This window comes from Rana temporaria, chromosome 3 (genome assembly GCF_905171775.1).
Source record: "Rana temporaria chromosome 3, aRanTem1.1, whole genome shotgun sequence".
Taxonomy (NCBI): Eukaryota; Metazoa; Chordata; class Amphibia; order Anura; family Ranidae; genus Rana; species Rana temporaria.
The window spans coordinates 399768654-399786187 of NC_053491.1; the positions used below are offsets into that span (position 1 = coordinate 399768654).

At 42.4% G+C, this 17534-nt stretch overlaps 1 protein-coding gene across 1 annotated transcript in view; it reads right to left on the bottom strand.

Annotated features, from left to right (window-relative positions):
* The window catches only part of CDS2 (CDP-diacylglycerol synthase 2), a 103688-nt gene that overhangs the window by 17965 nt on the left and 68189 nt on the right, over positions 1–17534 (bottom strand). The window contains exons 5-9 of the mRNA XM_040345910.1: positions 17338–17477; positions 10350–10408; positions 6704–6786; positions 4188–4275; positions 417–485 (exon numbers count right to left, since the gene is read on the bottom strand). Coding sequence (XP_040201844.1) covers positions 417–485; positions 4188–4275; positions 6704–6786; positions 10350–10408; positions 17338–17477 — 439 coding nt within the window. The remainder of the gene's footprint in view (positions 1–416; positions 486–4187; positions 4276–6703; positions 6787–10349; positions 10409–17337; positions 17478–17534) is intronic.

Here is a 17534-nt window from a genome sequence, read left to right on the forward strand (position 1 = left end):
ACAATGAAAACTCAAATTAGTGAAAAGAACAGTGTAGAGTAATATGACAAGAAAGATTAGCTAAAGAGCTACAATTTAAAATGAATATATATATATATATATATATATATATATATATATATATATATATATATATATATATATATATATATATATATATATATATATATATATATATACACACACACATACATACATACATACATACATATACACACACACACACACACACACACATACATACACATTATATATATATATATATATATATATATATATATATATATATATATACATACACATTTTTTTTTACAATGAATTAACAAGAGTGAATGCACCCTTGATCCATCTTTGTGCATAGCTCGCTTAGAGTTCCTGCTTTACAGATTTTTTTTTTTAATGTCATTAACACTTACTATTATTCCAAACACAACTGTAGAGAAGAAGCCTCCAATAAAGCCTTCCCACGTCTTCTTGGGCGACAGCTGGTGAAAAAACAGGAAGAGCCAGATCAGTACAGTGGAAGAGCATGCAAAGCATAACATAAAACAATGACAGTTATAAAACCATTCAAATAAATAGCAATAAAAAATATGGCTCAATCCCCACACTGTTCCTTCAATCACAAGAAACCTACAGAAAAACTCTTTGAAAAGCTTGCTCCCACCCATGTTTAATCACTAACTCAAACCATTTGGCCTCGCTCACACCATGTGCAGACGTCAGTTTTTCTGCACGTGTTCTGCAAGGACACAAAGAAAACAATTGTTCTCTATGTGCCTTGTTTACAACACAACACTAGTCACACATGCAGATTATGCACACAAAATGCTCCAGCTCTCTGCGCCCCTGGATCACACTGCTGCCTTATACACACACACACACACAAACGCTCCAGTTCTCTGCCCCCTTGGATCACACTGCTGCCTTATACACACACACACACAACGATCCGGCTCTCTGCCCCCCCTCCCCCTGGATCACACTGCTGCCTTATACACACACACACACACAATGCTCAAGCTCTCTGCCCCCCTCCTTCCCTCTGGATCACATTGCTGCCTTATACACACACACACACACACCCAAACACAAACGCTCCAGCTCTTTGTCCCCTTGGATCACACTGCTGCTTTACACAGACACAACAATCCGACTCTCTGCCCCCCTCCCCCTGGATCACATTGCTGCCTTATACACACACACACACACACACACACACACACACACACACACACACACTGCTCCAACTCTCTGTCCCCCTGAATCACACTGCTGCCTTATACACACACACACACACACACACACACAACAATCAGGCTCTCTTCTCCCTGGATCACACTGTTGCCATATATATACACGCACACACACACACACACACACAATGGCTCCAGCTCTCTGCCCCCCTCTCCCTGGATCACAATGCTGCCTTATATACACAATGCTCTAGGTCTCTGGTTTAAATACCACAGTACTGAGATTCTTGGGGTTTTCCACCTTCATATCAAAAGCAAGCAAAAGGAAACAAAGCAACGAGGAGGAGGAGAAGGAGGAGAAGGAATCGCTATGTTATTTTTTTCTAGATAAATCAGTCCTGTCTTATGACAGTGAACACCAGCTGGGAGTCAGTGTGTATGCCTCCTGACTTCCTCACTATAGCTGTAAAAACCTAGTCACAGCAGACATACACTGCATAGAAGTGGAGACTCACGTGTACACTTTAGCACATTCTCTTACAGGCATGTGCCACAAAGGGCAGTAAATTGAGAGAGTGGATCTATGTCCTCATGCATTAAAGCCCATCTCATCAGAATGAGATCTACTCCTAATGGAGCTTAATGGATTAACAGAGACAGGCTGAGCCCCTCTGTGCAGCCACTAATCCAATCGTCATTATTGAGACTAAGATGGGACAATAAGCAGAATATGGCTCAAAAATACAATATGTTGACTCCAAACAATTAAGACTATGCGTCTATTAACTGACAATGTAAAATGATCAAGGTTGGTAACTAGAGATGAAAAAAAAAAAATCCAGAACTGAGTAAATCTGGTCAATTGCAGAGTTTAATTTCACTGAAAAATTTTAGATTTGCAGACGGGTCCTGACTGCCTGGATTAATGAATTCTCTGCAGCTCAACACATTTAGGAAAATTATGAGCTTGCTCTCCAAATGCAGCTATCTCTGCTATCAACCTAGAATACGTGACAAAATCACAAAGACCCAAAACTAAATTAATATCAAGAACCTAATAAAGAATATAGTAACTTTGTTCTAACTTCTTGGACTGCTGTCATGCAATATTGGCTTGTGGTTAGTGAGATTCCATGATACTTTGCAGCCTCCTTTTGTGGATGAAGGAGATGGAACTTCCCATGAAGTCTCAGTAATACCAATCCTTTCAATGCTAAGGGCATGTGCTATACAGGATAAAACTAAAAGTTATCTGGATGGCTGAAAAGCCACTACACCACTTCAGGCAGAGAAGGTTCCCCACCAGCAGAACACAATAGCGCTGCAGACGTGACTCCCCCATCAATACTGACTGTGTGGATAAGGGAATCAAGCAAATTTATTTTCTTCTTTCCAATTGTAAAATCTATGGCTTGCATATTTGGAAAGAAGGCAAATCAGAGACATCAGTTGACTGAATTGCTTCCACCAAGATGGCTGCCCACACCATTATGTGCAATGGGTGGCATAAGACAAAGCTAGTCTTTTGGATTTTTCTTGATGTTGTCAAGACGGTAGTAAAGGTTAAAAACTGAATAATTAGACCAAGTTCCTTTTTTTCAGAGCTCCAGGCTTTGCACCGTTTTGCTTTAGTCGTACATACAATCAATGTCTGAATGGCAGTCCTGATGTACACCTACGTGGTGAAGCTCACAATGTACAGTTTTTTGCTGTAATGCGAAGGTGCGTTCAATTGAGTGGTAATTTCAAAAGGTGAACTTTTGTGGCATTAAGCACAACTCATGCAGTTTCATCTATTGGTCAGTTAGATTTATCCAGGTTTGCTAGTCAGAGATTAGCTTTCAGACAATTTCCCTTGACATATTAAATCAACTTTTTTGGGCCAACACACCTACAATTAAGGCCCCAACAACTACATTTCAGATAGTTGGTTTCTGTGGTTTTTAGAGACTTGGGGCCAGATTCACATAGAACTGCGGCGGCGTAACGTATCGTAGATACGTTACACCGCCGCAAGTTTTCATCGCAAGTGCCCGATTCACAAAGCACTTGCGATGAAAACTATGCTGGCACCCTCCGGCGCAAGGCGGGCCAATTCAAATGGGCGTGTGCCATTTAAATTAGGCGAGCTTCTGCGCCGGACCTACTGCGCATGCTCAGTTTCGCAATTCCTGTTGTGCTTTGCGCGCCGTGACGTCATTTTTTCGAACGGCGACGCGCGTAGCGTACTTCCGTATTCCCGGACATGTTACGCAAACGACGTTAAATTTTAAATTTCAACGCGGGAACGACGCCCATACTTTAAACAGCAATACGATTCCTGAGTAAAGTTAGGGCAGGTCAAACGACGACTAACTTTGCGACGGGAAACTAGACTAGCAGCGGCGTAGCAAATGCGAAAATCTGTCGGGAATCGACGTAACTCCTAATTTGCATACCCGACGCTGGTTTACGAAGCAAACTCCCCCCAGCGGCGGCCGCGGTACTGCATCCTAAGATCCGACAGTGTAAAACAATTACACCTGTCGGATCTTATGGATATCTATGCGTAACTGATTCTATGAATCAGTCGCATAGATAGAAACAGAGATACGACGGTGTATCAGGAGATACGCCGTCGTATCTCTTTGGTGAATCTGGCCCAATATACCCAAGAGGCGAACTTACGCCCTATTTTTCTAGCCAACACAAACTGCAAAATACAGTAAATGACTTAGTTACTATGCTTTTTTATACTTTATTATTGAAGCCATGCAGCATGCAAACTGTAATACACGTGCATCTTCATGTGATTCATACACCTTTGTCAGACAGCGCAGCCAAGAGAAGTGACAAAACTCTCAGTGCCTGCTAATTGGACAAGGGAGGCACAGCAGCACACTAGCAGTGCCTAGTACACACCACTTTTTTTTTTCCTTTTCGTTCAACCCAGCGGGTGGCGTCAGTGATTTTGTCAACTCTCTTCGAGAGACAACATAAAAGTTTAAATACCTTGATGAGTGGGGTCCGACCAAAGAAGAAGCCAAACATATAGGCCATGATATCATTGCAGATCACGCAGGAGATGGGCACAATGAACCTGTTAAAAAAATAAAAAAGAAGGTTGACTAATGGACCTGGTATGATACAAATTCTCTACAGTCTTTTAGTGGCACTAAGTACATATCCAGATAGAACGCACCCAATGATACAAACTCGGGTATACAAGAGGTTATCATAGCTCGGCAAGCTCAACCACTCTCATGCCTTTCATGGAGTATGCTTGATCAATTTAGGAAAGATTAGAAGGCGCAATTCACCATAACGTAATGCACGCGTTATCCATTTTCAAAGCTTATTAGGTCTTATTTATGAAATTATTACAAACAGTTACTACAACTTAATAAATTGAGACTCTTGTAGGATGAATCCACTTTCACCCAGCTAGTATAAAGAACAAACACTGACCTATTATGACATCACTGAACAGCCTGTGGCCACATCTACTGAAGAACTACATGTTCCAGCACAGCCTACTATACAGTGGAAAGTGTAGTGCATCTTCTGGTCAGTGAGACATACTTGGCTTTGTAGCGCTGCCTCAGATGATCTGCCTTCACTGTCAAACTAAACTAGATATTTAAACTTGCATAGCAAATGTTGGCTCTCAAAACCCAAGAGCAATAATCAGTTCTATATAATAGACATGTGAACGTTCCTCCCACATCCCATGGGTAGAAATGACAATTTATACATCTCCCACAAGTGTGACAGCAGTGAAGATTTTTGCAACAGCTGCAACACAATAGGGAAAAAGAAATAGAACTTAGCGGGACGGCTGTGGGGCTTTGAGTCACCAAGGCTCCGGCACATTAATGATTTGTCATCCCATAGTTTTATTGGTACTTAGGAGTCCAACAGCCAAGAGCTATTGGAGGTGAATTGTGCTGAAGCAGCGAAACAAATAAACCATCACTAAATGCTTAATTTATGGGACTGTGACTGCAACACTATAGTGTATTGTAAGTCTAGGTCTTAAGATCTGGCACTGGTCATAAGAGTATTCCTGTGACTTCATGCTCGTTTCTAACCGTATAAGAGATACCAGGTATATTTTAACATACACAGTTTCCATTCCCTTTCCAATAGAGATCACCTGTCAGCTTGGCATTTACATCCAAACAAATGTTATCCTACTGTGCTATGTGAATAGAATCTAGCACATGAACATAACAGAGAATCACTTGGGTCTCATTCACATGGGGAGTACTACAGCATACACCCATGAAAGGGCCATGTTTACCCACATATGGATGCACTGTATAGGCGGCCCCATTGATGCCAATTGAGATGCAGAGGCTGCACGAACACAGCCTGTGCTCCCAATTTGACATTTGTGCAGGTGCCCCCGAATGCAGACAGTGTGAGTTCAGGGCCGTGGACCCGCATGGATGTAAAATTGGGAGCAGAAGCTTTGTTCGTGCAGTCTCTGCATTCCAACTGACATCATTGGGACCGCCTACACGGAGGTGCACAGAACACCTGTGCATCCAATATGCGGGTAAAGGCGGCCTTCTCATGGGCGTATGCCCTCGTGTGAAAGAGGCCTTAAAGTGATTGTAAAGTCTAATTTTTTTCCCATAAAACTAACAAACATGTTACACTTGCCTGTCCTGTTGCAGTGAGTTTTCACAGAGCAGCCCGGATCCTCCTCTTCTCGGGTCCCTCTTCTGATCCTGGCCCCTCCCTCCTGTTCAGTGCCCCCACAACAAGCAGCTTGCTATGGGGGCACCCGAGCCGAGTCACAACTCCCTGTGTCTATTCAGACACGGAGCAGGCCTGGCCCCACACCCTCTCTCCACTGATTGGCTAGCTGACTTTGACTGACAGCAGCAGGAGCCAAAAGGCGCCACTGCTGTCTCTCAGCCAATCAGGAAGGAGAGTCTCGGATGGCTGAGACACTGGTGGACATCGCTGAAAAGAGAGGGACCCCAGGTAAGTGTTATGGTGGCTGCTGCACACAGAAGGCTTTTTATCTTAATGCATTAAGATAAAAAACCTTCTGCCTTTAATAGGTATTGCATTTCAAAAGAAGACTGTATTGCCCAACCAACTGGTTTCACCCCTTCGTGCTGCCAGCTCAGACTTTTATGAAATTATATCATGTACAATACAGAACTAATATGCTCAGATCACAAGCACCCACCCATGTTAATGGTTTGCAGATAATGCAAGCATGTACAAATATATAATTTCCCTTATGAATTGATGACCTATTTCATTTGAATACACAAACTTTAAATATGAAAATCATTTTTAAATTTAGCTGTGCAAATGAAGTGGCAAGTAATAACAGCTTATGTGGCCACTAAGAACCTCTGATGTTCACATTTCCAAACATTTCACATTACCTAAAATACAAACCTTTTTGTGTGATAGGATTTTATTTAGACTTAAACAGTTTAAGAGATTATAGGACAAGATTTTCTAAAAAAGTGTATATGTGTATGTCCATGAACGCAACTCACCAGATCATGCCCTCAAACAGATTGTGTATGATTAGATGAGACTGGGTGACAACAATCAGCAGAGTGACATGTGTCCAGCCAAACTATGGAAGCAAAAAAAAAAAAAAGATATAGGTTTTAGACACAAATGGTAAAAACAAATTGAGAATTCTGGAATTTCACTGTAAATATGAATATACTACAACATGTAAAAGGGTTTTAACAGCTTTTAGGATTCTTACAACTGGGTCAGAATTATCATAAGTTGTATCTCTTTTGCAACAATGCTCTAACAACTGCAGAAAAAAATAAAATTGTAAGAACATCAGGAAGGAAGACTTAAAAGAGAAGTATGACCAAAGCTTTTTTGGTCATACTTCTCTACTGGATCAAAGGAGTGCATTTACTATTTCCCTGCCGTGACCCAGAGTCAGCTTATAGTGGACGATTGCCCGCTGTCATCAGACATGGCAAAACTGCTCCAGCATCTGGAAGAATCCGACAATATTGTCAGGATCCACCCAGCTGCCAGATAGCTGAACCTGCCCCCTCTCTAGCCCAGTGCTAGAATGAGTAGAAAGTGGTTACTGACAGTCACTTCTCTCAGCTTCCAGCAGACCGAGAACTAAGCAATCCTGTGATGGTTCAGTTCTCGGTGTTAGAGCCAACATGGGACATCTGCAGCATCACATTGAAGTTGAAGCATAGAGGTGAGTTTGGATGTTAATTGTTTTTTTTTTATAGTCCCAAAACTTCTCCTTTGAAGGGCAGCTGTTTCTTTAGCAAAACTAGCGCCAACACACATTTCCTAGCCCTCCTGAACTAGTTTACAAAAAAAACTAAAAACCCATCTGCTTACTTACCTCAATAGCACAATCACCACCTGCTCAGATGTTTAAAGCCCCTCCGGCAGAAAACCTTTAGAGAGCTGGTTATATCTGCCCTCATGGTCCCATACAGAGAATGCAGACAATTGATATACGGTCCTATACAATGCAATGAGTGCTGACTGTGGCTAGAGCCGATGAGGATTTCTGATGGAAAGACAGAACATTGGAGCAGGTGGCTCTGCTGCTGAAGTAAGCATACAACTGAGGCGAGATGTTTTATTGTAGATCTGTTGAGAAGGGTTAGTGTTTGTTACACCTGGCCTTTAGGTTTTTACTTACTTGGCTTAAGCCGGCCATAGACTGTTTGAACCAGTTCAGCAGGAACCCGCCGAGATCCGAACCATATATGGGCAAGGCTGAATGTACCCAAGTTGATCGATTAATCAACTAGGGAACAACCAGCCTATCAGATTTTACATGCAATTGCGGCTAGCGGTTGTTATAACCACTATCAATAATCACTGTATTCTCCTGATAGGGATGCCCCCCCTCCCCCGGTGAAACAGAACAGCTGCACTGGTGCGATTCCCAACACTAACTTTAGATGGGGCAATCAAGCGATTTTCTTTCCTGTAACCAGTGGTTGTAGGGAAGAAAAATCGCTCCATCTATAGCCAGCCTTAGTGGACTAGTGTCTATTTAACTAGAAATATTGACAGCATCTCAGTGGGCAAGCTGCATTTCCGGCTTTTACCGGCAACTGAAATTTACATTTTTAGCTTTGGAGGCTAGAAGCATCAGGGAGCCTTCCATATTACTATATAGATGGGTACAAATCTTTTGTGGCTTCTGAAAAGAATTTTAAAATGTTAACCTCCCATTGAGAAATTTAAGTGTTGATCATTAAAAAAATAAACACCACAATAAAAATAAAGGGCCAGATTCACGTAGATCAGCGGATCTATAGATCCGCTCGATCTACGTGATTTAAGATCCGCTCCCGCAAGTTTGAGAGGAAAGTGGCTAATTCACAAACCACTTACCTCCAAACTTGCGGCGGATCCTAAATCCCCCGGCGGAATTCAAATTCCGCGGCTAGGGGGAGTGTACTATTTAAATCAGGCGCGTTTCCGCGCCGATTTAAATGCGCATGCGGCGTCCGCAAAATTTCCCGGCGTGCATTGCTCCCACTGACGTCGCTAGGACGTCAGTGGTTTCGACGCTTACGTAAACGACGTCCGTCCGTATTCGAAAACGACTTACGCAAACGACGGTAAAAAATTCAAATTCGACGCGGGAACGCCGGCTATACTTAACATTGGCTGCACCTGATAAAAGAAGGGGTAAGTATACGCCGGGAAAGCCACTACGGAAACGTCGTAAGAAGACTGCGTCGGGTCCGCGTACGTTCGTGAATTTGCGTATCTCGCTGATTTACATATTATTTATCGTAAATCAGCGGGAACGCCCCCGGCGCCATTTTTAAATGGAAAAAAAGATCCGACAGTGTAACACAGTGTAACACTGTCGGATCTTAGCCCTATCTATGCGTATCTGATTCTATGAATCAGGCGCATAGATAGGACCAGTGTAAGTCAGAGATACGATGGTGTATCTGTAGATACACCGTCGTATCTCTTTGTGAATCTGGCCCAAAGTATCTGAGAGGATGGCTTCATAATCACTTCTCTCTGCTCATCCCCACCAGCTGACAACAAACTGAGGAGCACAAATCAGACTGGAGCTGCCTTGTGAATATTTTCGAGATCTATAGCCCCTTTCGGCATGTAGGTAGACCAAAGTTGGCAATACATGTTAAGATTTCTCTGGCCCACGGGCTGAATGAGAGAAATAACTTCATTCCCCCCACCCATCCAAGCTAAAGAGCATGGAAGGGTGAATCTGCAGTGATGGCCATTGTATTCTGACAGTTGGCACCTGCGGCCACACGTGATTGGATACAAGCGCCGATTGACTGAGTATATTTTGGAGTCCAGTGGTGCAGGGACGCCCACATAACGCATTTTGGCCAATTCAACGAAAGTTTTCTAAAATTCATTCCATGTATGACCAGTGGTTTTAAAGTCAGTGAATAACATTACTGCCAGCCCCTCTGTTATAACAAGGTATAATATAAAGTGTCAAAGTTTTTTTTTAAATGATGCCGCTAAATACGGAGTGCGGCTGTGTGGTCATTCGACTTCCCGCCACTCTCCTCCCCTGATCCAAGGACTACAGCAGGAGGCGGGGAGATTCCCCTCTGACGTGAGCACTGTGCTATCTGCTCAGCCCCTCCCGCTGTAAACCTTAGATCAGAGGAGAAGAGAGGAAGGTTACGTTACCACACAGTGGCGTTCTGAAATAAGGCATTTAGCAGCATAATTTTTTTTAAACGTTGACACTGGGTAATATACCTCATTATAACAGATGAGCTGGCAGTAAAGCTATTTTTACTGTCACATGAAATTTCATCAGGAGGGATGGAGGGTGGGGGTGCGGTTGAGTGGTGGGTTTGGACAGGCAGGCAGGGAGGGGGAGAGAGGAGAGACTCGCACAGCGGGAGGACAGAGGCACGTATGGATCAGCAGCCATTAATACTGTGGTCAGTTCACATAGGGGACACCGGATCAAGTAGGATCAACCAGGTTTTTTACAGCATAGAAAAGGACAAATTAGACAGCACAAGCACTATGCTGTTTAACATGCTTTAAAAAGGAAAAGGATTTTTTTTTTGCAGTCCTGACCCTTACATTTAAAAAATAAAAAACCAAACCTTCTCTTTACGGAAAACACCTGCAGCACTATATGCAAAATGACATATCACTACCATTATTTACCATATAAAACTGGAGACGATAGTGCTTCTTCACCAGGCTCAGAACAAACATGCAGAACCCTGGGGGAAAATAAATACACGGTAAATATAGTATTTATATAATTGTATGTAGCAGAACCACTGCCTACTATGTACTATAGGTAAACCATGTCTGCTCCAGGCTACACTTGTCTCTCTACTATCCTGGCTGCAGCAACTGGCTCTCCACAGTCGTGAGGCACCGAATATATAAAACTACTGAATAATCCATAACACAGGAAGCCAAATGATACACAGACAGCGCCAACACATTTCACTCTTTACAGCTTAGTCAGAGTCACAGATCCTCATACCCAGAGCTTTTTTCCTCAGAAAATAGGTGCAGGAACTCAACCATGACCCCGTTCAGTTTTTAAAAACAGTAGAAGGGTCTTAAAGGGGCATTAAATACCAGGATTGCATTACATACAGAGTGCAGAGTTCAGGGGGGGTTACACACAGTGCAGAGCTGTCACTTGTAAACACATAAACCAGACTTCTGTGTTTACAAGTGATTGTGGTGAGCAGGCACCAAAGGGTCTGAGCCAGAGGTGGTGGAACTGAGTTCCCCCAAGTTCCCCCTGAAAAAAAGCCCTGCTCATACCCTATGACTAAGCGCCTGTAAGGGGTAAAACGCATTGAATATGTCATGGCACCAGGTGGAGCTTTATGTATCCTTTAGTATTAATAAACTAGAAGCTGGTTTTTATGTTGAGCGTTTCCCCCTTTCTTTGTTTTGGATTATTCAAGTTATATGTACATTAAAGTGACATTAAACCTTCCTCTTTATATTTTTTTTATTTAAATAACAAACATGTTATACTTACCTGCTCTGTGCAATGGTTTTGCACAGAGCAGCCCTGATCCTCCTTTTCTGGGAACCCCCGCTGGCGCTCCAGGTCCCCCCCTCTACAGCCCCAAGGAAAAGCCACTTTTCATGGGGGCACTCGTGTGGGGTTGCTCATGAGTCACCCTGTCTGCATTCATAGAGACAGACCAGGCAATTTAGTCCCGCCCCTGCTTCTTCGCCACAGCATTTGATTGACTATAGAAGGAGCCAATAGCGCCCACTGCTACTGTATTAATCTGCCTAATGAGGAGGGAGACTGGGGAGAGAGCCGCTGCTCTTGTGCACATTGCAGGATCAAATCAGGTTCAGGCAATTATAAAGGGGGGGCGCTCCTTTAGCAGAAAAGGTAAAAAAGCTTTGGAACCACTTTAATATGTATAACTTTATAAAGCAAAGTAAACTACAATGGGAAAGACACATTGAGATTAGTTTACTCCAAGTCATTCATACAAAAAATCTACTAGAAAACTGTTATGTATGGTATGGGGGGGTGAATATAACAAATATGGTGAACTGTTTAAATCAAAATAGGGCTACTATTCACACCAGCGATTAAGGCCAGTGCAAATTGTAGCGGTAGAAATCTTAGGATTCCTGCTGCGGGTCTCAGCGGCTAGGTGCAGCCGTCGACCCCAGTCAATATAATCACAGGTCACCCTCCGGAGGCTGAACTGCGTTGATCATTGCTGGACGCACCTAGCTACTGGGAGCCACAGCAGCTATTTAGAAAATTCCTGCCGCTACAATTCGCACCAGCCTTTACTCGTCGGTGTGAATGCAGCCTAAAGGCTACATAAATTACGCGAATGTAACTTCATACTTTTGTTGCACTTAAGTGCTTTGCCCAATGACTAACAAATTTACAAATGATAATAAAATAATTGAAGGCCGTCCTAAGGAGTGTGGAAATGTTTAAATCAAAATAAGTCTACTATTCACACCAGCAATTAAGGCCGGTGACTTGTCCTGAATGTTCCACTATGGGGGAAGTTCCTTCACTGACTGCGCAGGCGCAAACTTCCCGACGGAAATCCCCGAACCTCGCCCGGCATCCAGGCTCTTTCTTTAACATCCCCGTGGATTGGAGGATGTTAAAAAAAGAGCCAGGAGGCCGAGCGAGCGAAGCGAGCCGTCCGAGCGCAGCGAGGACGTGAGGCCGACTGGCCACTTTCCTCTAAGTCCACGTCGCCCTGGATGCCGGCCGCCGTTCGGGGATTTCCGTCAGCAAGTTTGCACCTGCGCAGTGCTTAAAGGAACTTTCCCGATAGCTGGAACCATCTCAGCGCACCAGTTCGCGCATGCGCTGGAACTTCCGTGAGACTTGGAACCAGCACGGCAGATCACCGGTGCAAATTGTAGCGGTAGAAATCTTAGGATTCCTGCTGCGGGTCTCAGTGGCTAAGTTCAGCAGTTGATGCCATTTATTATAATCACAGGTCACCCGCCGGTGGCCGAACTGCGTTGATCATTGCTGGACGCACCTAGCCACTGGGAGCCACAGCGGGAGTTTAGAAAATTCTTGCCACTACAATTTCACACCAGTCTTTAATCGCCGGTGTGAATGTAGCCTAAAGGCTACAGAAATTACGCAAATGTAAACTTCATACTTCTGTTGCACTTAAGTGCTTTGCCCAATGACTAACAAATTTACAAATGATAATAAAAGAATTGAAGGCCGTCCTAAGGAGTCAGTCTAAGCCAAGCGATGTAGATTTCCCCTGACTGCATTAGAAGTCAGACGTCAATAGGAGTTTTTATGCACACGCCATTCCTAGGTCCTGGGATTAGTCCAGCACCGGCAGCAAACTCCAACTGGATCACCCTTTGTTCACTTGTAGAGGAAGTTCTCAATTTCACCTGAGATGAATGCTCTCTAATTCGACTAATGTGTGTACTTGGCATTCATGGATGAAATTGTCAAGTCGGAAGATCCAGACCTTCACTATGCAGGACTTCTGCCAATAGCTGACACCAAGGTGGTGTAACATGTCACTGTATTAATAACACAGTTCCTCAGTCCAAGTGTAATACAACCTCTGGCTGCTACACTGAAGATGCTCCAGAACAAGTCATCTAAAGTACATCGGAATGTAGGAATGTTTGCACAAATTAGATTTTATTTTTATATCTATATCTTCTCAAGAAGTCTTCAATTGCGTGTAATGCAAGTGTGTGTGATAGGAATAAAAAAAAAATTGAAACTTTTCAACAGCAAGAGAATTTGACTAAATAACCCAACTAATTTAGAAGAAGCAGTGTGTGGTTTTAAGATGAGAGCACTCACAAAGCTAAAAAAAAGCCTGTGATTACTCACAAGTAATCACTACACATATAATGCATGTGAATGTGGATGTAAAAGTTGCAGAAATGAAAATCGCTATTATATGCTACACTACATTGTATTCTATGTGTAGCCAAGGCTGGAGTCATACATATGGCCGAATTCCCACCTATGCATATTTCTCTGATGCGTTTTCCATTTAAATCAATGAAAATGCATCAAGGAGACATGTCGCACATTTTCAGAGTGCAATGCACTTTGTAGGCTCATGTTGATAAGCATCATGAAGCGTCATAGTTTGCCGTGATGTGCATATTAACGTGAATGGAAAATTCATCAAGTGAAAACAAAGGCGTGAATCCAGCCTGAGGGCTAGTAAATTGCTGGGAAATTTTAGAAGCACGTTTAGCACTACCAAAAATAAGAGTGTGTCACCAAAGATGAATGGGGTCTTTTACGAAAGGCAAATCCACTTTGCACTACAAGTACAACGTGCACTTGGAAGTGCAGTCCACGGGACAGAAATGTCAACTCAACAGTATATGAGAACTCTACTTCCCCATGCACTAGATGCAGCAAAGAGCCTGATTCCCAGACAGTGGAAGGTCCCTATGAGCCCATCAGAGAGGAGCTGGCTTTGTAAAATCAACGATATATATTATGTTGAACAGCTCAGGTTCATGGGGGAGGAAGGCGAAGGAGGATTTAAATTAAAATGGCAGGACTGGGTTAATTATAAGCTTTCACCGAGTTACATAGATAGGATGATATAGTGCCGGAAGGGCAAGGGGCAAAAGGGAGACACAATATGAGATGGATTTCAGGAGATAGGGGCGGGTGGGGTGGTAGGGTTAAGGGTTGAGGGTGGGACGGGGATATGTTCGGCTCGGGGAAATGAATGTATTTATTTGTGTATTTATTCACGTATTTTTTTTCTTTTTTTGTATTTCTATTGGCATAGGCTTATTATATTTAAACGTACTTTTGCAATAACAAATAGTTATTGCGAATGAACGCAAATTGATTAAGTCTCCTGCTAGTTCTCTGAGGCGGAAAAAAAAAAAAGGAAGTGCAGTCGCTGTAAATCTGAGGGGTAGATCTGAAATGAGGGGAAGCTCTGCTGATTTTATCATCCAATTATGTGCAAGCTAAAATGCTGTTTTTCTTGCATGTCCCCCTCAGATCTACAGTGACTGCACTTCCTAAGGCAAAGTGGATTTGCCTTTCGTAAATAACCCCCAAAGTGTTTCTTTTTAGGTTTGGATAGAGTGGAAAGGGATTAGAACCCTGTCAGTTTTCATTGCCATCTGTGCCCCAATTAGAGATATTCATCATTCTATTAGTCCTCTTTACTGTTATAATCAAAAGTGAATTAAATAAAATTCCCTAATTTTGGGTTGACATCAAAACAGAAATAGAGGGGAAATCTTCCATAGGGGACCCTAGTCCTGGTGACACACCGGAATTATGGGGCAGAAAGTTAAAGAGAAATCTCCCCAATGGTACTATACAGAAACAAAATCAGTAGAAGTCCCAAAAACTTGTGCCATTCAACCTTTAGTTGCTGTGATAACAAACACTGCTGTGTAACATGTGATATACAATCTTCATTCTTCCTTATGTGCCTCCACATTGTGGGTGAAAAACCTTCTCACCTCCTTATAAGACCACATAAATGGGCCATGAATCGCTTGTGAAACTCTCTCCAGCAAAAAATAAGGCGACTCCGTCACGTTTCCACTTGTTCCAACTTCGCACTACTCCTTACTCCTCCACATTGCTCAGAGTGTAGCTCACATAAAACAAGAAAGCAGTACCATAGTGCTCTCCTTTCCTTTATTCTTACTCTCAAAGGCTCAACCACATCTTGGAAGTATAGGTGGTGAGCCGTAACTAATACAGATTATAAAATTGAGCCGTTTTATTTCTTGTGTTTTTAATATTTTGGGGAGAAAGAATAAAAGGAAACTAGAGAGCACTATGATTCTGCTTTCTTGTTTTATGTGATCTACACTCAGATATCTGAGCAATGTAGAGGAGAAAGGAATAGTGGGAAGTTGGAACAAGTGGAGAAGTTACAGAGTAAAAAACGGAAATCGCCTTACATTTTGTTGGAGAGAGTTTCACAAGCGATTCACGACCCATTTATGTGGTCTTATAAAGGAGGTGAGAAGGTTTTTTCACCCACAAGGTGGAGGCACATATGGAAGAGTGAAGATTGTAGATCACGTGTTACACAGTGGTGTTGTGTTAACACAGAATATGAAGGTTGAATGACAAGTTATGTATTGTTGACTACACTAATTTTGCATGTGTATTTTGAGGGATTATTGTAATCACCTATAAAAGTGTTTGAGCGGCAACAAAAATTTATTATTTTAGCAATGTAATAATATATCACACATTGTAGCTATAATTTTATTTAGGAGTGTTTGCCCAGATTGCACTTTAGGTTTAAATCTCCCCAATGGGACACAGATGGCAAAAAATAAACTGATATAACCCTCCCTTACTCCATCCAAAAAAATAAATAAAGATTTGCCTTTAGTGGCACTTCAAGAACGTGCACCCATTAGACTCGGCACACACTTTTTAGTAGTGTGATGGACTGCAGAGAAGCAACTTATTCAGTACCGGCTCATAGTCATAGGACGTCCACAGAGGGGATCTCTCCCATCCCGGGTGGACGTCATATGACATCCTGGGCTTTGTGAGGGGATATCTGAATGATGCCTGTAGCTAGAGGCATCATTCAAATATCATTGTTTGCCCGAGGCGATTCTGTGCACCATAAGAACGATTGTGCTTCTCCGGGCTGTTCCGTGCCATCGGGGGCCCAGAGAAAGAATCGTCCAGCGCCGGATGGGAAGCATAGAGTTGACCGTCGGAGGTCCGGGCGCAATGCGATGACATCACACCGGGGTACCCGGAAGTAAACAAAGCCACGATTGCGGCTAGTAAGCATGAGATCGGTGAATTTTTTTTCACAATCTCATGCTTTCCACCCTGGAGGAGAGATGTGCGGTCTTATTGACCCCGGCTCTCTCCATAAAGAGGACCCGTCACACACTATTCCTATTACAAGGGATGTTTCCATTCCTTGTAATAGGAATAAAAAAGTGATAAAAAAAAAAAAAAAAAATGTAAAAAAAGTGTAAAAATAAAATAAAAAAATAAATAACAAAACATTTTTTAAAACCGCCCCTGTCCCACCCACGTATGTAAACGCAGTTTAAACCGCGTGCGTTAGAGCGCGTGCAACAATTCTCGTACTAGACCTCCTCTGTAACTCTAAACTGGTAACCTGTAACATTTTTCAAAGCGCCGCCTATGGAGATTTTTAAGTAACAAAGTTTGGCGCCATTCCATAAGTGTGCGCAATTTTAAAGCGTGACATGTTAGGTATCTATTTACTCGGCGTAACATAATCTTTCATATTTTACAAAAAAATCGGGCATAACTTTACGGTTTTGTTATTTTTTAATTCATGAAACCATTTTTTTCCCAAAAAAAAGGCGTTTGAAAAATTATTGCGCAAATACCGTGCAAGATAAAAAGTTGCAATGACCACCATATATTTCCCTAGAGTGTCTGCTAAAAAACATATGTAATGTTTGGGGGTTCTGAGTAAATTTTCTAGCAAAAGAATGATGATTTGTACATGTAGGAGAGAAGTGCCAGAATAAGCCTGGTATAGAGGTGGGTATAAAAGCCCTGTATTGAAGTGGTTAATGAACAAAATAAAAGGGGAATGAAAGCCAACAATTTCCTGTTACTTGTAGGCAGTGTGTTTTTAACATTGAACGATTCACATTATTAATGTAGAAAACTGCAACGCACCCAAGAGGTACAAGGCAAAGGAGATGAATCGATGGTATTTGCTAAGGATCCTAAGTGGCTCCTCGTTCTGTACTAGAGTGAAGAAATAGTCTGTAACGGTCTCTCCATAGAAGAAATAGTTGACACAAAGCAGGAAATACCTGCAGAAATACAAAAGGGTTAATGACATTTACAGAGACAACAGTATAAAATGATAA